At 37.7% G+C, this 23,802-nt stretch overlaps 1 protein-coding gene across 8 annotated transcripts in view; it reads right to left on the bottom strand.

Moving 5' to 3' along the window:
- Jupiter (microtubule-associated protein Jupiter) overlaps window positions 1-23,802 on the bottom strand; it is a 398,214-nt gene that overhangs the window by 10,946 nt on the left and 363,466 nt on the right. For 3 of the 8 annotated variants that reach the window (XM_067142975.2, XM_067142974.2, XM_067142977.2), the window contains exons 2-3: window positions 21,719-21,793; window positions 20,997-21,325 (exon numbers count right to left, since the gene is read on the bottom strand). In XM_067142975.2, the coding sequence (XP_066999076.1) occupies window positions 20,997-21,325; window positions 21,719-21,792 (403 nt within the window). In that variant the 5' untranslated portion in view covers window position 21,793. Of the gene's footprint in view, window positions 1-20,996; window positions 21,326-21,718; window positions 21,794-21,898; window positions 22,089-22,302; window positions 22,443-23,802 lie in introns of those variants that run through there. The other 5 variants (XM_067142979.2, XM_067142978.2, XM_067142973.2 and 2 more) reach the window with 4 other exon arrangements.

Genomic DNA, 23,802 nt, shown 5'->3' with positions numbered 1-23,802 from the left:
TGCATAAACTGGCTTCGGTGGTGGGGGCATGTGCGGCGAATGGAGGAGGATAGGTTACCTAGGAGAATAATGGACTGTTATGGAGGGTAAGAGAAGTAGTGGTAGAACAAGACGATGATGGAGACTCAGTTTCTAACGATTTAAAGATAAGAGGTATAGAACTAAATGATGCCACAGCACTAGTTGCAAATAGAGGATTGTGGCAGCGTTTAATACATTCACAGAGGCTTGCAGACTGAACACTGAAAGGCATAACAGTCTATAATGATAATGTATGTATGCATGTTAAAAAAAATAAGGAATCTTCGCCCCGGACTTGAACCTCCCACCTAACACGTTAGCCCTCTCCCCTGTGCCTTTACCAATAATGGTTAGGTTCTGCATGGTACACTGTACAGCCTACAGCATGTATTAGGTTTAGTGAAGTCACAATATCAATATAGTGTTTCGCCAGCGTGTGAGGTTCATATGATCTATAAGGCACGTGCATACCTTCCAGTGTTTATTACGAGTATGATATTACGGCGTCCTATCATGCTGAAAAACATATCAGATGTACAGGCGTTTGCTCTATTAACCAGTGTTTCGTCTTAGGTCTGACACTAGACTCGTCAGAGTGAGATGTGTCAGACCCTACCCACTGATGGTGGGTGTATGCAGGTGAGCTTATCAGAAGCCTATATATGAGGCACAGTCTGAAAACTGCATACGGGAGATAAATCTCCACAATGGAGATTGGTGAAAAATATCTAATTCCCTCCATGGGAATTTAGAATTTTCCTATCATGGAGAGGCAGTAAATACCAAGATATCCGGTTGTGTTGTCTGAATATACTGGCAGGGCAGATGCTTAAAGGACGGAATTAATATTGTGGATTTCATGGAACTAAATTGGAATGGCAGCTGAATCACACGGTATAGTACTAATGACTTTATGACGACCAAACAAGAAAGACTTCCTTAGTACAACATTCAGAAATCTGCATTGAAGAGCAATGTGGTTTTAATATCAAATCAAAGCTGGCCTGCTAAATAATTCAAAGTATCCTAAATTACAACAATAAACTTAAATTACATTTTACACACCATGAAAGAACTATGTATATGCACAATGAAAAATATCAATGACTATTGAAATGTGTAAATGCCTATTAATATCCCAAATTGATCTGTAATATCATGTTAATCTGTAAGCTTTATTCATAATATGTGCAACAAAGTGAAGGGTGAAACATCATTGACCATTTCCAGTCAGAATGTATCTTAATCAGCCTTTTCCAATTCAAGGAGGCACGTCTCCTTTTCAGCAGTCATTCACTCGATATTTCTACTTGAAACATTGTCCATTCATCTCTTCCTTGGCCTCTGCTTATGTCTGCTAACATTACATCCCAATTATGTTCAAGCTATTCTCTACCAGTCAATTCCACAAACAGTCAAACCATCTGAATCATCAGGGTGACCTCGATAGTGTTATGAGATGGACGGTGGGCAATGGTATGATGATAAACGGGGTTAAAAGTCAGGTTGTGAGTTTCACAAATAGGAAAAGTCCTCTCAGTTTTAATTACTGCGTTGATGGGGTGAAAGTTCCTTTTGGGGATCATTATAAGTACCTAGGAGTTAATATAAGAAAAGAACTTCATTGGGGTAATCACATAAACATGATTATTAATGAAGGGTACAGATCTCTGCACATGGTTATGAGAGTACTTAGGGGTTGCAGTAAGGATGTAAAGGAGAGGGCATATAAGTCTCTGGTATGACCCCAACTAGAGTATGGTTCCCTCACCAGGATTACTTGATTCAAGAACTGGAAAAAAAATCCAAAGAAAAGCAGCTCGATTTGTTCTGGGTGATTTCCGACAAAAAAAAGTAGCGTTACAAAAATGTTGCAAAGTTTGGGCTGGTAAGATTTGGGAGAAAGGAGACGAGCTGCTCGATTAAGTGGTATGTTCCGAGCTGTCGGTGGAGAGATGGCATGGGAGGACATCAGTAGACGAATAAGTTTGAGGGGTGTCTTTAAAAGTAGGAAAGATCACAATATGAAGATAAAGTTGGAATTCAAGAGGATGAATTGGGGCAAATATTCGTTTATAGGAAGGGGAGTTAGGGATTGGAGTAACTTACCAAGGGAAATATTCAAATAATTCTCCAATTTCTTTGTGATCATTTAAGAAAAGGCTAGGAAAACAACAGATAGGGAATCTGCCACTTGGGCGACTGCTCTAAATGCACATCAGTAGTGACTGATTGATTTTTCCCAATAATAATTAGGGGTTCCAAAACTTTGATATCCTTTTCAAACTTCTCATACCTGGATTCTGTCGCATCTTGTTTCCTGCATCTGTCTACTCTGACTGACTTATTGCTCAAGTTGGTAATCCATTACCAATTTTTTCGATATTGTAAAAATTTATATTTCCTGAGTGATTAAGGGAATACAAATGTTTCTTAAACAAGAAGTCTCCTCCAACCCCATCAGCTTTGGCTAGAATCTTTTTATACCACAGAACACTTTGCTTTGTTCAAGAACATTGAAGCAGAAAGTTCTCTCCCCACCATGCACGTGTTTCAAATGTTTAAATATTATCTCACAGATGTTTTTCTTGTATAAAAAAAACCACAACCCCACTTCTAATTACGCTCTCAGACTCAATAGACACTTACAGACACTTGAAGTGCGCCTGCGCTATGATTTGAGTTACTGATATGCGATTTGCTGTTTCTACATTGGTTGTTCCCCATCCCGTTTCTTCTCCTTCCCTTCTCAAGCGTAGTCTTGGTGGCTGGTTGTCTCTCATATTTGTCCCTCTACCAGAGCATCTACTTTGGGGTTCCTTTCGAACCCGAGGCTGTGAACCTCGGAGTGAAAGTCGTGAGTGAACGTTGCATGTTTATATTGAGTGAAAGATTAATGCTTGTGGCCTCGAATGGGTGTGTGATTGGGTTAGAGTTGTGCTTCTGTGTGCGCTGTGTGGATATGCCAGGTTCGTAGCCCACGGGCCTATGGCCAGTTGAAGGCCGATTTTTTTTCGTAACATGTATTTCTTTAATGTTACATTCGAGTACTACTGTACTTGTATTTCTGTTATATTACCTGTGGGTAATAGATCTTCTGTTCTGTTTTATGTACGAGGCCAATAGAAGTTTATAGGTTTTCTTTTGAAAGGGTGATTCAGGCATGATATTGTAAATATTTTGTTACCTTTGAATAAATGACTGATGAATTTACGAATTGAAAACTCCCTAACCTTGGTCCACCTCGCTTCCCCTCTGGGTAGGTTCCTGTTTTCCTAGGCTCCAATGCTCGCACCTCAGGTGGTAGCGTTATTACGTGGTTTCCATCAGTAAATTCAATCTGGTCTATTATTCCTTCGTATTTCAAGGAGCAAATATGACTGATCCTAGCAAAGATGCACAAGCATTCAATGGGACCTGTTAATGAAGACAAGATACGCGGATGTTTCGGTCTCCAATTGCTACGAACCAAGGAGCCAGGATATGAACCGAGTATTAGGGGAGTTTCTCCTGCTGGCACATTAGACGATAACATTAGATTACTTCGTTCCTTGTTATCGAGTTTATCGAGCTGTCAACCTTCCATTGTTACAGAAAGTGCGTTAGGTCGTATCGGGTTTGTCTGTTTCAAACAGTCCACGTTGGACGGGTTTAGTCAAGGTCAAGGTGATGTCACACAAAAGCAGATTCGTAGTATTAAAGCTCGCCTGTTTTGATTACAGGAACCATGCGTCTCATCTCCAGGTATTATTTGGTGATAGTATGGGCGATGATGTGAAAACCTTATTAGTTTTGGGGTCTAGTAAAATTGAGTCGCTTTTGAGGATGAAAATAAACCTGCTTAAGTTACTGAACAGGGGATTTTGCAACCACCGTCTGGTCACCCCGTTTCATCCGGGGATGATTTATGTGCGACAGAATATTTCTTCAGTTGTTAATTTCACAAAGCTACCACATCCGCTGCAATTACTTATTAAAGGGATGAAGTCTTATTCTATAGACTATCGAACAAGTTATTGAGTTCTTGCACACCAATTGAATTTCTCGAGCACAGTGCTGTATTATGGTGTCAAATATGATTGATTTTTCAAATCATTTATCCACATGCTTCTCGAAACTTAGCCAGTCGCATAGCTGTGGCTATGTCTGAAAATGATTCTCTTGGGGATTTCCATGCGAAACTATTATGTGAATTTATTCCTACCAGAGCACTATCATCTGTAGTGCAGTGATATTTCTTTCGAGTACAACGAAGTAATGAATCACTCAGAATATGTTAGGTAAATTAAATGTCACTGTAATATTTGCCCCAAATGGAAGATAATTGCTTTCACTCAAAGGAAGTGTAAAATCTGCGGTAAATTAAGAAATACCGTCGTTACTAGAGAAATGTGTTTGAAAAATGTTCGAGAAGTTTCCGCTTGAAATATCGGAAGGTGAGATTGCGAGTTCTATTGTTGAAGGTCTGACGCTCGAGTATAGGTCTTACTTGTCATTTTCATCAAGGCCTAATTCTTTCCTTGAGCTAGAAAAGCTTGTGTTGCTGCAGAAGGAGTGAAGTATGCAGACTCACTCCGTAATATCGATAGACCATCATCTAGTAGCGCTTCTGTAGACAAGACAACGTTGTTTTCTGTGTAAATCGGCTGATCATCTATGAAATGGTTGTCCTCAGCCGCAGTTTTCTAAACCTAGCAGTGGTAACTCCGGTTCTCAGCCCGTAGAACGTAAGTGTTACGAGTGTGGGCCTGACACATTTACATCCTAACTGTCCTGTACTTCAATGAAATCGTACCCGATCATCTAGCGGTGATTGCGGCAACAGGAGTTGACTAGGAAAGCTATCATGTAACACAGTGGCAGAAGGTTGTTCTGATCTTTCAAGTTTGTTTGAAAGCAGTTTGTTTGGGTCTCCTAGTAATTTGCGAGATTGGACTCTAGTAAAGGCCATTCATTGAACTCAACAAGTACCATGGATTAGCAAAATTAGAGAGAACATGGAAGAACTAAAAATAACTCAGAATGATTTGTAAAACAAAAAAACTTTTTTTTTAAGAAACTGAAGAAACACAAAAATACAATTTAAACCAAAAATAAATGACATGCAATGAAAATGGATGAGGAATGACAGAAAACAGAACAAATGAAAACTACCGAGCAATTCAGACAGAAAACTTATCGAAGGCGGCCAGAAAAAGATATGACTGTAGTGGTCCAATGAAGCTGTAAAAGAAGAAGAAGGAGGATGCAACACCTTTGCTTGAACTGTTAGCAGCAGCTGCTAGTTTGCGCTTCTTAGCTTCTAGTGCTGTCTTATATCAATGTGGCCCCCACAGTCAACTGAAGAAACTAAACGACACAATCTACATTGCAACTTGTCTGTTGTGATATCTTTTTTTAAAATTTGGATGAAAACATTTTCTTTTTGGTATGATCTAAGGGATGAAATATCACTACAAAATTAACAATAATACTTCACAAGCTAAAGAATTCACTTTCAAAAAGAAACTACCATATCTAAAAGAATTTAGTTTTCTGAGTAACAAAGCATACGGATACAATGAATCATTTTTCACAGTTTTGCTGTTAGAATAACTTACACAGCAGTACTGCCATATGTTGCAGCATCAAGTTCAAACTTATTGAAGGGAGAATGTATTCAGAATAGTTGACTATCACAGAGTGTGAAGATATTAGGTCTCTAAATATAATTATTCATGCACCATTAGCAGAGTCCTCCAAGTATTTAACTTTCAAAATGTTCACTGTACAACTAGTGTAGTCATGCTATTATTTATAGACAGATCGGGGACCCGATAAATAAAAAGGGGCATTTGGGCACCCTGTTAAGAGTTTCTTGGGGACAACAGGACAACAGTTGAAAAAGGAACAATTCCAGTAAGAACAGGATGTCTGATCATCATCATCATCATCATCATCATCATCATCATCATCATCATCATCATCATCATCATCATCATCATCTGCAGTTTCCACCTGTTGGCCAGGTCTGCTCGGAACATCAGCCCCGCCATCTCCTGACTTCCCACCACTTCTCCCTCTTCACTCTTGCCCAAGTCCTCTCCTCTTCTCTTCACACACTCTTCCAATCCTTTTATCCACCTGTCTCTTGGTCTTCCTCTTTATGTCATTTTCCTGCTTTCACCATTTCGTTCATCCTTCTGGACATCTTTTCCTCTGTCATTCTCTTCATGTGTCCATGCCATGTAAGTCTAGATGTCTCTGTCCTGTTCTATAGTGGCTCTTCTATATCTCTAACCTTCTCATTCCTCATCTTGTCACTCCTATCCTACTTCTCAAAAATCATTTCACTTGCCTGTAGGCTATCAAACTAATTTGAGTACCTATCTTCAATCTCCAGACAGCTGTGATTGTTCTATGCAATATTTGATCTTGACCAGAAGCAAAAGTTGTTTCTCTTAACAGGACACTTCCAAATCTTTCTTCTTACCTCAATCTGCAAGTACAAATATTGTTTCCCTCTTTACTGAGGTTTTTAGATGAAGGTTGCTCAGTTGTCCTTAAAACAATAGATAGCAAACATCCAGAGAATTAATATACATATTTTCTGATCTCTTGTCTGGTAGGTAATCTAACAAGAGAAAGGAGTGCCATGTCTAAATAGTAGCATGATACATTTGGACTTGGTCCTGTTTTGCGGCCAGATGCCCTTCCGGGTGCCATTGATATGTGAAGAGATAAATTGAATATATAGCATATTTCAGAGGTGGATGGTAGTGTGGTGTGTTGTGTGAATATGAAGAGGAAGAGGAATGTGTTGGGACAAACAAGTAAGAGAAATCAACGGAACACTTAAAATTTCCGACCCAGCCAGGAATCGAACCGAGGATCCTCTGAACCAAAGGCCACAACAATCACCATACAGCCAAGCAGCTACACTGTTCTGTTGCAACATTTCTACGACTAAAATCTACATGTGAAGCAGCATACTGCATTGTAGCAGGCAATACAGAACAGGAAAAACCTAGACTACAATACCGAACAGGAAGAAGCTGGAGAATCACCTGGAGGCAAATAGATACATTTTTACGAGATGTGCAACGGTATAGGGTGGGGAAAGCAATGATCTTGCTACGTCCATTTGTTAAGTGAATTGAGTGACAGGTTGTAGTTCGCATTTCAATATTTACTGATTCTTAACATCAACATTAGTGCTTTATTTTGAGGCTGCCAAACTCTTAAAAAAAATCTAGCTACTGCCTCAATCAATGTTGATTGTTTTTTCAATGTTGACACCATGTTAAGTCTACAGATACTCTATTCACAAATCTTAGTAGCATGAAGGTTAGATAACCTCATAATCGTGTCGTTATTTCGAAAAGGACAGGAACATGAATAGTAACATCTTTCTTCATGACTTTAGTAGTAGTTATTTGTTCGTTCCTGTCCATTACTTTCATGATCATGTTAGTTGTGAATAAAATTTTGAATTACATATATTCCTCAGAAGTTGTTGCAGAAGAACACTTGCAAGCTATCAAAAAATTTAACAGTAATATCTTTGTATCTTTGTACCATAATTTTTGAGGAGGAGGTCACATCCTTTTTTTTCTCATCTATGAAAAGCAAAGGTTTGATCTAATACTTTCTATTCTTTATAAAAGTGGTTATTATTAGTACATAAGACATTTCTATCATGGTCCACATATTTAAATGCTGGGTATTCAGCCCAAAGGCTGGTTTGATCTTCAACAGTCGTACAATCAGCTGTCATAGATGGCCTTGGCATTGCTGAACAGACATTCTCAGGAAAGGAGGAGTGAGGTAGTTTCCCACTGCTTTCCTTACCAGAGCAGAAGTTGCTAATGATCAGTACTACAGTACAATACAATGATCCCCAATTTATCATGTCAATCCAAATTTTAAAACTGAAAGCTACTAGATCCCGAAGCTCATGCTAGTACCACATTTAGACTAATTTTACAACACTGATACACATACAAAACACAACAAGCTTTTCAAACAAAATTCTACTAACTAATTTACTACAATGAAATTAAGAACAAGTAAAGAAAGTTTATGGGTGAAACTTTGTGCTGGATTCCAAGTTAAAATTCCTTTCCTATAACAGCAATTAATATGTGTATTAGAAGACAGCATACCTACAATTTCTCTCACTATTTTATCAGATTTTTAGTTTGGCATTGCCAGGCTGTATTCAGTTTCCCTCTATTCTTACCACTGACTAGTACAGCTGCATATTCCCACTGCTTTCATTATTCCTTTCCATACCGTACGCTCGCTAGACCATAGAAATCATTGTAGGGAAAATGAGTCCAATGTGTACTGTCTTTGTAACGTGTTCAAAATATTAACACATTGCTGACCGGATGCTTGAGCTTGTCACATACCCTGTGGACTGGACATTTTTCAACTAAGCATACCAGGGTGCACTTGATTATAAAAATGTACATACATATTAAACCAGTCAATATTTTATCTTTAAGAGTTGGTATGGATACTCTCCAATGCCCCTAGTAGTAGTCTATATGCCTTTATAAAACCATCTTCAGCGTCAATTCCTAACACATCATTAATGTTTACATCGTTGTCGTCAGAATCACTTGAATAAAGAAGTACACTAGGTAAATCACGGCCTGTAGAGGCTTGAATATCACTTCCACTATCACTCTCACATTCAGTTTCCACTAATTCATTAGACTATTTCCATTTGAATGCTTATCGGCATATAATTCTAAAATATCGCCATCAGCTAACACCGTATTCCGCGGGCGCTCCATCTTGTCATTGACTGAACCGGCAAAAAGAAAGTCGACGTTTCAAAACGAAATCAAAGAATAAAAGAGGCTGTGAATAAAAGAAAAGTGGCAGATCTACATCTACGATTTATTCTACTCAATGTGCACGTCCGAAATAGTTCAAGATATGGTCAAGAGATGACACAGGAAGACCGAAAACAGTCGTGAATAAAACTGAGATTTCTCGGGGCCCGTCACCTACCGCTGGCGAGCGTACTACGAGATTTCTCGGGGCCTGTCACCCATGTGTTAACTTATTTGAAGTTGCATGCTTACATGAGCCCCCAAGCCTATGTTAAAAGAACTTAGGATCATTTCCTAAATCTCAATGCTATCGTCATCATCTTGTTCCTTACCTTTTCTTGCTTTTATCCAGCTTTCTTATTATTCTGTAATTCATTCATGAAGACTTAAGATCTACCAAAATGGCCCATCCATAAGCACTTAGTAGTAGTTTATACAGTGAAACCTCGATTCTCCGTTTTTCGAGGGACCATGAAAATAAAACGTACAATACGGGAAAACGGCAAATCCGGGAATGAATGAAAACCATCAACAATTTGGCTAAACATCACAAAAATGAAATATGTATAATTATAATCTTACAAAACTCCTAAACCAAACCAAACTACAGCCCCAGTGGGACTTTGCCTGCCAAGCGACCGCTGCTCAGCGTGAAGGACTCCAGATTACGAGGTGTGCATGGTCAGTGCGACGAATCCTCTCGGCCGATATTCCTGGCTCTGTAGATCGGGGTCGCCATCTCACCATTAGATAGCTTCACAATTAAAGGTAATCACATAGGCTGAGTGGAACTGGAACCAGACTTATATCCACATAAAATTGTCTGACCTGGTCGCAATCGAACCCGGGCCTCTGGATGAGAGGCGGGCATGTTAGACCACGAAACCGCATTAATTACCGGTACGCGAGTTCAAAATCTCGATACTTTATATTTAGTTTTACAGGGGAATCTTCGTCAGTTTCCCGTGAAAACTTCTTTCAGTTCAGCGACTTTGGTTAGGCTAGCCAAACTCTTCGAAAAATCTAATAACGCCAAGCCAAACGACAATCGACCACAAGTAGTTTTTAATTCTCTCATCTAATAAAATAAAGCACATTAGATACGAAAGCACCCAAAATGAATGCAAAATCCGTTCATTTCTTAATCTTTCATTGTAATTTGGTCTCCGGTATACTGTTTGTAGTCAGTTTCTGGAAATCTCGTACCGCGCAAATTAGGCATACGTCGACTTTTAAAGGTTATGTTGAACTCGAAAATATGGTTTCGAATGTAAGTATCGATTCTTAAAAGTTCTCGAATGCATTATATTCAATTCTGCGTGTCCACAAATCCAATCAAATTGGAAAGATAAAAGAAATATCAAAACTTCAGGAATTACGATTATTCGTGACCTTGAGGTCATCTGGAAAGCGCGCTCGCTGCAAAGGTCAGTACGAGTTTGAAATTATACCAACCATTTAAAATGTAACGTGCGCAAATAAAACGACTGCGGTTTTTGGTATTTTAACACGAAAACGTAAAATTCCCAGTCTTACATTAGGACCTAAACAGTACCGGTAATAGGCAATTCGAAGACCTCCCATGGCTTTCTTTTTTTAAAAAAATTACATTTAGGTGCAACATGTGTTTTTGTCTCGCTAACATAATCACGTACGATAATATCAAAAATACTGAATTTGTGTTAAGAAGCAGTTTCGATTCCTGCCTGAAAGCCCAGTTACTCTGCAGTGCCGTGAGCAAAGTGCCAAAAACCTCTTCGGCAGTACGATCGAAAAATGTAAAAATATAAACATCTAACCCTGGACATAATGTGGACGTTTTATAAATGCGAACATTTGACGAAACTCGTTCCGTCTTCAAGCAGAGCTGTCGAAATGCGCCGTGTCTCCTTGCAATTGTTGTCGCCACTCTCTGCTTTATGATTTTCCGAGATTCTCTAAACAATACCACCCGAATGCGATGCTAAGATGGTCCCTTATGCAAGTTCACCGCCGATCGCTTTTCCAGTACCGGTACAGTACTTGTTTTAATTATCGCAGTGACGGGGCGTTAACGCCAAGATCCATAAATATGCCATAGCCGTCCTTTTGTGAGATACAGTTTATTAAAAAACGATTGATCGAGGATTTAGCGTTGATGGGACTGGAATTTCTGGACGGTTGATCCGGGAAATCGTTTCTTCGAGGAACGGATAATGCGGGACTTTTACAACGTGATTTAATTACGATGCTCGCGGGACCACGTAATTTGAACGCATATTCCGGGAAAACGTATTTTCCGGGAACGGATAATCGAGGTTCCACTGTAAATCTTATATTCACGGTTCCGTTATCGACATCAATTTCGTATAATAACCCCAAAAAGAAATGTTTCTGGTCCTATCTTATTCAATACCAATCAGATCCTTAAAATAATAATAATAATAATAATAATAATAATAATAATAATAATAATAATAATAATAATAATCCTCATCATTTACAAATTGCACTATTTTTGGTAATGTTAGTCCTTGAGTTACAGAATTTCTTCAGCCATTACACTTGATAAAATATACTGAAAAACGATTAAGAGAAGTTTTCTATAAACATCACACATTGTACATTGTGGGGGGGGGGGGGGGTGGAGGGAGGAACAATTTGTTCATTACACTAAAAAAAAAAAAAAAAAATACTCTCACGTAGAAAAACATCTTCATAAAATAGTTTTGTTAGACTGAACTGTCCCAAGTAAAATATTACGTAGATGAATGCAGAACTTAATAGTGTACATTAATTAGTGTCCATGAAACTGCTGCGATTCACTGGAACACATTATCTTTCCATATACAAATCGCTTGTTTGTCCCTTTACATTATTGAAATTAGAGTCAATGTAGAACATAATAAAAACGGAGAGGATATTGCTAAGTGTTATGACGATACACTAGTAAAATTTTCATATGTTTATTAATCATTCGACTAGTAGCCTTCGGTTCATGTGGTCTTGAGTTTGAGGCCTGGTTGGGCTGGAGTGTTTAGCTGCACCCAGGCAATTCCTTTTGCTTGGAGACTAGTTATTTGTCTTTGTGCTCATTTCGTTATTCTCAAACAACACCTCCAACCACCACAGAGACATGTAATACTGACTACATTTCTTCACACAGAGTTTGCTTCAGAAAGGGCACCCAGACATAAAACTGGGCCAGGTTTGCATAAGTGACACATACCAGAGTGTGAGAAAAGCAGAAGAATCATAACAGACTACACCCAAATAAGTCTACTTTCCTTCATTCCGCATTAGTGGACACATTTTGATAACAGCATAGTTGACATTATAGCAGCTCCAGTTAAAATAGTACCCCTATAGGTGTCCAGTCATTATTGGCAATGGAGAGTATGTACATAGCCCGTATAAAAGGGTTGCTGCCGACAATGCATTAAGCGAGCCGACAGATGGCGACACCATGTTTTTAGGGAATGCATTATCACTGCAAACGTGTATATAACTGACTCGTATAGGATTGCATGGAAAAATCAAAGCAGCAAAGAAATATCGACACATTTTTAAAACCAGTGTAATGCACCAGTACTCTGCCTGTATGCAAGTACTGTACAGTACTGTACTTTACTGTAGATTGTGTGTGTGTGTGTGTGTGTGTAGGAAATTTTGTCGTGCAGGAGTTCTTTTATGTGCCAGTAAATCTACCTGACCAACGTATTTGAGCAGCTTCAAATACTACCAGACTAAGCCAGGATCAAAACCTGCCAAGTTGTGGTCAGAAGGCCAGCACAACTCAACCATCTGAGCCACTCAGCCAGCAACGCTGTCATTATAGTTATGAACTTTATTTGGGCTAGATTATATTTTTGCCACTTTATTATTGTGTGTTATTTTATTAACCTAGTAGGTTCTCATTCTTTAATTAATGTACTATATTTACTTGTGATATAACTAATGAGTTTTTCATAAAATTATCATAGTATTGAATATTTAAATTATACCATTTATTGTAATTTGGGAGCCAACCGTGCAGTAAGTAAATAAAAATTAAAAAAGAAAAATAAACTGAAGGTTGGAAAAACGTAAGTATGAAATTATAACTATTGGGAAGCAGTAATTGTTACTAATACAACTACAACATTCACAGGTGTTTACTTTAGCATTTGTCAACCAATATAGAAAGGGATCATGGAAATTTGCCACTGAGTAAGAGCTACTTGAGACAGGAGCTTCTTTCTAGGTGCCTTCTAATAAATGCAGTCAATTTCAGAAGAAGCTGGAACATAATATAATAACAGCTACTGATCCAGATCACTTAAGGGACACATCAAGTTTTATGAATCTGTCGAGTGCGTATGTTCCAACTTCTATTGAAACTGCAGCTTCAACTTCATGCTATTTCTGTATTACATTAAATCTAGAATAGCAGTAAGGTAAGGATTTCCAGCACAGAGTTCAACACATTTACCTCTTTTTCTGGCACTTCTCCTGACGAAGGAGTCTCTGCAGTACATACCATCGCCAGTCACTGGATTTCGGCGGGGGGTTGCTGTAATCAAGAACCCCGCATGCAACACACCACAACCGCACACACACACATGCTAGACCCAACCCACAAAGCTACCACCACCAAAAATACTGAGAACAATAATACAACATTAGTATTAAATCACACATTAGTTTACTCCAAAAAGCCACCATCTGCCTTACACTACTGGCCAACTATGTGTGCTCTGAAATGCGTATCTACAATAAATGAACTACAGATTTTAGAAAAGTAGTGGATATTTTAATGTAATGATGAATAAACACTTTTTTAAGTGTATAAAAAGTTTTCTAAAGCTTCTAAATCACAGCTCTAGAGATCAGAAGCCAGTAATGATGCCTTGTAAGTTTCTGTTTAAAAGATGGCAGTCACTTTTACAATAGAAAAAAGTCAGCATTAAGCTACGAAGGAAAATTTAGCCATTGTACTCTAGGTTTAGATTTCCAGTCTCTTAAATCCATACAAATTTCATTAACCTGAGCTCTTGGATTACTTCCTATTAGTCTTGTTACCAGTATTTTTGTACACTTTAATTTTTTTTAACATATACTCTGTTAACATTACATTTTTATGCCTGAAAATTAGATTTAAAGAGGAATGTCATGATGAACATGCAGTGGACTCTTTAATTCGAACTTCAAGGGGAATCTGAAATCATTTGAATTATCCAAAATTCAAAGTAACCAAGAATGACTATTTTATTGAGAATATAGTACAGTACTGTATAAATACATAAAATTGAATAATTCTTACAGTATTATGAATTTTACTGTAACACCTGCCATGTTGTCCCGTATTGTAGATGAAACTTTTCACAAGAATATATACTGTATAAAGAGTAGTAGAACAACAGCATTTACACACAATTTAGCAGATGTAGAAGTACACCAATTCCACTGCCGACTTTAACCCTAGAACCGGCAAGCGTCGAATCAACGGTTTACCCATTTCTGTAGCGGCAGAGTCGATTTGTCAATGTATTTTTGTTCATTTAGTAGCACTATTCTGCTAACAGATGGTGTGACGTGTCTTGTCTTGTTATCCTAGAAGTTTACAGATGCTTCTTACTCATTTTCATCATAGAAACAATCTCCTTGTGTATGTTCCCTTGGAAACAAATGAGTGACTTGCAGCTATATGAACCACAACATTGTGTAATGGCGCTGTACTTGTTATCACTACCACTATTTTAAGGCTGTAATTGTATGCACTGGCGAGTTAAAACGGCACCTTTGTTATTATTTCCATCTACAAAATTTTCCTTTTAGTTAGCTTTTACTGTATGTAGCATAGCTGCTGTAATAACATTTATTATAACAAGTTTGTGCACTCGTGTAGGTTATGGGTCAGCCAGCATATATGGGAAAATATTTTTTTTTCTTACCAATCCAACAAATATTATTGTCTAAACTTGAAACTTTCACACACATTATGTATATGCATCATTTTGTATATCTTTGTTTTTTGTATTTTACGTTGTTAGAATTATGATACTGGTCATGAAATAAAAATTCCACCATTTTCAAATTTCACAGAAAAGTTAATGTTACCATCTGAATCTGAGGTTTATAAGCTCTCCAACGATATGCAACAGTGCCATGGAACATCTTTCACAACAGGACGAAAATAAGAATCTACTTGGTAGGTAAATCACACAAAATGGCTGACGGTACAGAATTTAACTTTGCCATTTCTAGTGTTAAAAAAAGTTTGCAATTATCATTTTGAAAGCTTCAGACATGATCAGTACAGGCTCTTCTATGTTGCCATAACTGTTCTCTTTTATCACTGAATGGATTGAAACTTTGTAGTACTTCCTGCAGAATAGTCAGATTTCCAAATACTGCAACTTCAGTATTAACAGCTAAATACAGTACATGCCGTAACTGATGCCAGTCACTATTTCTTGCAATCACTCAGGTTCCATGTGGATTTCTAGTTCTTCTGGAACAATTTCTGCATTGGTTTTTCTTTTTTGTTTGTTCGTTTCTTTTTTCTTACAAAATTGTACAAAAACTATTTTAATCCTCCCAGTCAATACTATATTTTTTTTTTACGTCCAAATAAGATTAAAGTTCACGCATAGACGTTTCCACCTGCCACTGTTTCATTATTTTAGAAACCTGCTTTATGGAAAACAGTTCGCAATGGTTTGTTCACATTCCAACGTTGACGACTTTGTTGCCAAGTGTGGATGACTGTAGACAAGCGATGGTCAAGACAATGCCGATCCTATACTCATCGACAGTCGCACAGATAAAGGTAAAGTCCGTTAACATAGCAATTACCTGACCATAAGTAAAAAGCAACAATAAAAATGGAGAATTCATGGAAATTATTTGAAGGCCTCAATTCATGGAACTATTACAAAAGTAACTTGTGATTAAAGCCTGGCTTTGAATTATCCAAACTTATGCTTTGAAAATTTAAATTTTTTTTTCACTGATAACAGGAATTTCAGGGAAAATGATCTTTTATTTTAATTATCCAATTTTCGAATTAATGAGATTCCACTGTATTAGTAAAAGTAAATTACCACCACTGACCAAGAAAGACAACTTGTGTTATGGTCAACTACAATCATATTTTCTTTTCTGAATCAGTCTTAGCCATTGGTAAACCTTAATGGCCACTGTCTTGCTTTCCTACACACACAGTGTCCTTCCATACAAATCTGGTAGGGTAGTAACACAATAACCGTTATCACAAAACTTAGGACAAGATTGGTGGAGAAAAGAAATATCACCGTGAAATAAGTTAGTGTTATGCATCAGCAGTGGTAACTTCAATATTCCCACATTGATACACTGCTGGAATAGACTAGTATCCTAAAACAAAACGAACAATTATTATATTTCAAGCTGGCTGAAATAACAATGTACAACAGACTAGATAGCAGTAAGTACATACACTGACAGAAGCTTTACACAAACTATGAAGAGAAGCTGCACAAATTACACCAGTAGAAGCCTTTATGTGTTGACACGTTAACCAAGCCTGAACACTAGAGCACAACAGAAGGCACAGAATTAGTGAAAGAGAAAGCAGCTGGTAAGTGAGATTGACAACTCCATGCTGACAGGAATCGGAAGATGTGATTACTGTATGTCCTACTAAAAAAGTAATAATATTCACATGCAAAAGTTCAGAAGAAAAAACCAGAACCGCTCTTCTTCATAGAGGCATGCTTCACTTACAGTCTTGATAATCCCAGCATGAATTACATAGCCTGCGACTTAGTAAACAGTATTAGTGAACAAAACTTCAGACTCAAAATCTTGAAACAGTATTACTGGATATTCCAGAACATTTCAGATGGAAAGCAATGTGTTACAAATTTATGCTATGGCTGAGTAAAGGAACATAGGTACAAATTAAATACTTGCTGCAAAGTTGCATTCTATCTTTCAGTGAAACAGCATACACTTGCATTCAATACACAATACGTGTGGCTTGCATATATAGTGAAACTCCGATTATTTGTTGATTGATTGATGCTTGTTGTTTAAAGGTCATCGGTCCCTAATGGTATGAAATGAGACTAAATGAAATGACAAATTAAAAACCCAAAATCCTCCACTGACCACAATTCAAAACGTGAAAACGAAGAATGAATGGAAGAACTGATATGAATTTAAAATGATCAGTGGAACCGACCCACAGTGCCCCACATGCACATTAGCTGGCGTAAAGCAATAGTATTACTGACCAAGGGACTGCTTCTGTAGCACAATACTGAATTGATGATGCATGCAGTTGAGAGTCCAAAATCCAAGTAATCGGCCCCTCATAAAGGTACTTATCGCTAGAAAAGTAGAACCATGGCATTTGTCATGCTGTGGTACTAATCAAGAGTAGCGTAGACTCGCGGTATTCCACACATTATGGTACTACTCACAGATAGTGAAATACGCACATGTATTACAGACCTACTGTGTCACGGCGCCATTGACAGGCAACGCAAACCTATGGTGTTCATCACCTAAGTGTTCGAACCACAGGGACTCGTACTATCCCATGGTGTTCCTCATACAGTGGGTACTAATCACAGGCAAGCCAGAACCATGGGTTCCATCATCCCATGGTGTCACTCATATAGTGCTACTAATCACAGGTACTGTAAAAGCAGTCACGCTTTTTTGCTACTAATCACAAACCTATTTGGTACCTAACAGTGGTACTACGCGCAAGGAAAAGCGACCCATTGTGTTCCCCGCCTGCTGGTACTAATCACAAGGTGAAATTCTCTATGGTTCTCAGGTTGCATATTGTATCTCTGACCACCGGTGTGGAGCTCTAACATTGAAGATATCTCCCTTAATATCTGTCCTATTGAAAAGAGTAAAATGGCTCTTCAGTTTTTCCCACTGCCCATCCAGAAGTGACACGCATGACATGTCCCACGGGACCTGGACTAAAAATTAAGTTTTTCGTAATCATCTAAGTGATTATCCATCGTACGATAAATACACACATGGCATAAAGGAACGGAAACCACATATTCTTAAATGTTTGTTGTATACAGTCTTTTGATACACAATGTTAATGAAAATATTTGGTGTAAGTACCAACTCCATGTGATCATGACATACACCGATAACAATCCTGAGCGAGTAGAATACAAACGTGTACTTTGATTGATATACTTTTAAGAATATACAAACAGATAGATAACCACACACCCACCAAAGGGAAAAGTTCTACCTCGTGTTACCTCAGTGTCCAGATACATAAGCAATTTGTCGATGATTGGATAACTATGGTCTGCAAGGGTGTCCGTCACTGGCAGCAGCAGAAAACAGTACTTTACTCAGTCATTTGAAGAGTAAAGAAAATTATGTACCAAACAAAAATTACAGTATTTAAAAGGAAGAAGCGATAGTCAACAGATTTTACATATAATCAATAGTGTACGAGAAAATTAAATAAAGCTGTTCTGGTCTTCCTATATACTCCCAGTCTATTCAGTGATTTTTAAATGATATGCATACTGAAACCTGCGCTTGGATGAGTGGACCCTAAATGTTCAGTTTTCCCGTGGTGGTGGAACAGACACGAAAGCTAAAAACTATCGATACGATCTTGAATGGACCTGAAACGGATAAATATATCAAACTTTGACGAATACAGACAACAGACCGCTAGAATTTTATTTATAAGATTTATTTACTTATTTATTTGTTCAGTTATTCATTCTTCATTCATTCCAGGTTCAAGGCAAAATTACAATTTACGCCCAATGTGTGGTGAATATATCTTATATCATAATATTATAACGGGATTGGACAGATGAAGTTCATGGTTTCTGTAAGTTTATGATTTAGCTCCCTTAAGCTCTGTACTTATATGTAGAGTAAAGAATTCTATACAAAATACTCATCTATACACCAAAATGAAGGCCCTGCTGTGCTAATTCATGCTAAAACCACTGAACAAATCTATGTTTTTACTGCTGAACAGAGCACTTATTGGAGGAGGTTTAGGTGTACAAATGAATCTGCATCAAAAGAGCTGAGCAGTGGCGATGCTAGTGAAGGGAGTCTGAAGAAAAAAATAGCTCTCCGAGTGTTTTCCCCAGTTATGACACCTGCGTATGGTAGATCCCAAGTATGTGCGAGAGAACTGAAGCACCTCAAATATTGTACGTCTGGAACTATATATACTTATCAGTAGGAAGTGGCATTCAAGATTTTTTTAAAATGTTCTAGCTTGCAGTAAAAACCTACCTTAAATTTAAACAAAATTATATTTTGAGATTAATTACAATCATCATCACTAAATGAAGTGTTTATTATTATTATTATGATTATGATTTTACAATTAGCTTTATGTTGCACTGACACAGGTAGATCTCATGGATGGATGAGATAGTGAAGGGCTAGGAGATGGAAGGCAGAGACCCTGGCCAAAAAGGTACAGCCCCAGCATTTGGCTACAGTGAAAATGGGAAACCACGATATCCATCTTCAAGACTATTCACAGTGGGGTTTGAACCCAATATCTTCCGAATGCAAGCTGACAGCTGTGTGATCAAAACCATGCAGCCACTCTCTTGGTAAATGATTTTTCACCTCAATAATCTTTTGAAGATAAGTCATTTATGGCATATAATTTGCATGACCGATCTAGGAGTTATCATTTTAGAGAAGGCACACGAATGCCTTAAATATTGCAAGGGAGAAAGCTGGCATGAGGTGGCTTCGTCACACTAAGATACAAATATACATAAAGGGAAACTACTAATGTTGTTTACAAGATCTTACAAGGCCTATTGCCATAAATTCAAAATGGCTGCTGTGCTAATCTGGGGCATGTATTAATGTATTACTTTTTTTTTAAAGATACTAAACTAAATCAAATAGGTAAATTGCAGCACATCAGCACATTATAGCTGCCTACATATACCTATTTAATGGATTAATTCTGGAAGGTGATCGGTTTGTTTCAAGGTCTCTTTGGCCTTAGAATGAAGAACATTACGAGGTGCTCCTTTAATTTGTTCCAAATAAGCCTAGATCATAACTAGAACCTGAATTATGGTAAACTAACCTTTCTTTTAGAATTTGTTTTACGTTGCACTGACACAGATGTCTTATGGCGATGATGGGATAGGTAAGGGCTAGGAGTGGGAAGGAAGTGGCTGTGACCTTAAGGTACAGGCCCCAAATTTGTGTGGTGTAAAAATGGGAAACCACAGAAAACCATCTTCAGGGCTGCCGACAGTGGGGTTCGAACCCACTATCTCCTGGATGCAAGCTCACAGCTGCGCGCCCCTAACCGCACGGCCAACTCGCCCAGTTGGTAAACTAACAAGGCATGAACTAGTTCTCTTACTTCAGCCATAGCGCAAAATGAAAAATTTCTGCCAACAAACACAGCTGGATTCCCTGAAAATGTCATGTTATACCCAACAATACTAGTATCTACTTCACTCTTGGCTACCTTTGGTATTCGGTAGTATCACCTACAGCTACTGCAAAAAAGGATGCAATTATTATATACGGTACTGAATAATAGAGAAAAATGCATGTTGTCATTGATATTTGTTAGCTCTACTACACAAAACAAAATAAATTGTTCGGTGTTTTAAATTCTTATTTTGAAATTATGGTTTAAATGTGCACAAATTATAAATTTCAACTGTTAAAAAGATTAATAACACTAGTTTGGATTAATGCAAATAAACATACTGAAAGTATTTTAATATCAGAATGTATCGCTCAGCATCTGATCTTTATTGAATACAGAAACTATTGAATGAAAACATACTTCAAGACTTATCAGATCAGGGTCTCATATCCACTGAAGTGATTCAGCATAAATAAAACATAATGCAATTAAAAATGTCTTGATAGACAAAAATACTGACCATGAAATAATTTAGAAAGCACTGAAATCTGTAAAAACTGCAGCAGCATTACCAAAAGCAGCAGCAATATGGCAAACAAGATTCTACTGTCAATGCTGATACTGTACTACAGGAATTTTAACTTCCTTATTTTACAACCTATTTCATGTATTGCAGCCTTCAGCCTAACTGAGCCTTAGAATACTTCAAGGTAGTGTCCAAGATGTGAGGCAGGTTTTTTGGTCTTGAAGTAATATGGCATGGCATGCCTTACCTTGAGAATCAGTCTCCGATATTGTGGAAGAATTGGAATCTGAGGATTTACTCTCGGCAGGAGTTATGCTGGGCTCCTCATTGTTTAGCATTATATTACTTTTCTGATGGTTTTTGGAAGCAGAGGGAGGCCTGGGATCAACAGGCCCAAACAGTCTGTTGTAGGAATCATTACCAGGCTTGCTGCGCACAGGAGTATCCGTTGCATCTTGTGGAGGACCAAACAGCGAAGACTGCATCTGGGAACGTTGTACACGGCGTGGAGAGTTCTGCACAGGCTCAGGAGCACCGAAGATGTCACTGGTTCCACCGCCAGGGGGCTTCAAAACTCTGCAATTAATTAAACACAGTAGAACATTATACAGATGATACTAAGAAATTTAACAGTGGTGGTGGTTTTTGTTTTAAGAGAAAATACAACTAGGTAACCACCCTCTCTAGAAATTTAACATGTGGTGATGAACACAAATACATAATTTATCTGATTTTGCACAATTCATATTCTTAAATGACAACAGTAGCCTACATAAAGATTAATTATCATAAGCTAGAACACTGCTTTGAAGGATTTTAGATATGAAGCATGATATTTATAATTTTCTGGAGTAATTGAATAATCCTCTGAATATTTTAATTAATACACAATTTTCAAATAAACATTTACAAGAAACAATTCACGGGTGGGAACCTGTGCAAAAGAATATTATAACACACAATACTTGCCTATTATGGCAGGGAGAGCCTTTAAATTCTGCTCCCCAAAGGTCATGGCTATCACCACCTGGAGGTTGAATCATCCTGTAAAGCATTCATCCATCCAGTTGTTACACAACAAAAACTAATGCTAACTATTCATTTCTAGGACACAGAAAATACTTTAAGTCACTCTGAACTTCTCTACACCTCTTTGGAGAGCCGGTGACACAATGTTGTGAGGGCTCTGGATCCATTCTCCACATGCTACCCGAATCAATGTTCCTTGCCAATGTTTTAATTACCTTCCATATTTCTCCCCATGTTTACAATACTGTAGGTAAGCTTAAATCTACACAGAAACCAGTATGCTCTTCCAACTTTAATATGTCCAAAATATCTAATGAAGTGAAAAAGACTTTCTTTAGACATTACTATCTGAGTTAAGGTAAACTGCTCCTTTCTATAAAAACATTTATGAAAGTATTGTATGCCACTTTTGTATTTTATGCCACTACAAATAAAATATAATTTAGCTAGTTTATTGTACGAGAAATTTCTTTCCTAGACCCTTATTAAATAATGAATATACTGTAAGCAGAAAATAACTGTACAAAAGGGTTTAGTCTAGGAAGTGAGGAGGATTCTTGCTCCATATAAGAGGACAATTTCTGTGCCACTTGTTACTTATACAATTCTGAAACACTATCTTTGAGGAGCACCTACTGTTCCAACTCATGACACACACACACACACACACACACACACACACACACACACACACACACACACACACGCACACACTCTCTCTCTCTCTCTCTCTCTCTCTCTCTCTCTCTCTCTCTCTCTCTCTCTCTCTCTCTTCACCACCAGACTACTGACTGGATAGGCTGCTCGCTTGCAGAAGACACTTAAGAATCATGAGAGTCACAATTATGATTCACAGTTTGGTCTCTTGCCCTCTCTGGCCTCCACACAAGTGATTCTAAAGTCTTAGTCTATGACCATTATCAGATGTGTGACTCTCTCTCTCTCTCTCTCTCTCTCTCTCTCTCTCTCTCTCTCTCATGCTGCACAGCAACATCTGCCCATTTTGAACACACAAACCATTGTGTTTCTCTCCCATTCTCATCCTTTATCAGAATCATCATATAGCTTCCTGCTATTGAAATCAAAACAATAGGGCAATACAGCAAGTTTTGTAGTCTAACTGAATACTAATGAATGTAAATGCTTTTTACTTTATTACCAGAGAAACTAACATGCCTCAGAATAAGTTTCAACAGCAAAGGGTTCTCCCAAGCTTAAAACTTAAAATGAGCATTTGTTTTTACTTTGTTAATAACACACACAACATAAACTTCAATAGACTACAACTTCAAAAAGATAATATCCAGTAACTGTCTGTCTGATATTGTGGAATAACTGTTAAACATCAAAGCAAGGCACTATCATGAAAATATAATAACTTAAAAGTTATATTATGCAGATAAGTACTAAAGTGCAGCAGATAGTTTAATATTACAGCAGCCAAAACAGCCTTCCTAAACTCTACAAGTCTGGCACAATCTTGCTTGTATAAGTATTTTGTGTACCAACAGTGCTGATATTTGTGGGGCTGAAGCCTTTAATTCCTGAGCAATTTATACAGCTCAGTGCATCATCACAGAGCCCAACTGTTTAGAAACCAATTCCATATATAAGATTCTACATAGCCCATTTCAATGCAGAGCCAGAGCAGCACTGCTAAAGGAAGAAGGTACAAATGTGTTGTAACTAAAATTAAAAGAACAACATTACTCTTGATTAAGCTAGCTGCACAAGGAAGGGATTGAGGAATCTAATTACTACTGTATATACAAACTTGAGGATATTATAACAGGATGATCCTTCTTAAAGATGAGGCTAATGATGGAAACCACCCAGCTCACCATGTCTGAAAGAAAGAAAGAAAGAAAGAAAGAAAGAAAGAAAGAAAGAAAGAAAGAAAGAAAACGAAGAAAGAGAAAACCCACCACCCTGACTTCAGTAGTAGTAGTAGTAGTAGTAGTAGTAGTAGTAGTAAAAAAAAGCAATGGATCGCCTGCGTAAGTACGTTCGATCACGTAAATAAT

Source organism: Anabrus simplex, chromosome 3 (assembly GCF_040414725.1).
Source record: "Anabrus simplex isolate iqAnaSimp1 chromosome 3, ASM4041472v1, whole genome shotgun sequence".
Taxonomy (NCBI): domain Eukaryota; kingdom Metazoa; phylum Arthropoda; class Insecta; order Orthoptera; family Tettigoniidae; genus Anabrus; species Anabrus simplex.
This window is presented reverse-complemented; position numbering and strand designations above follow the sequence as displayed.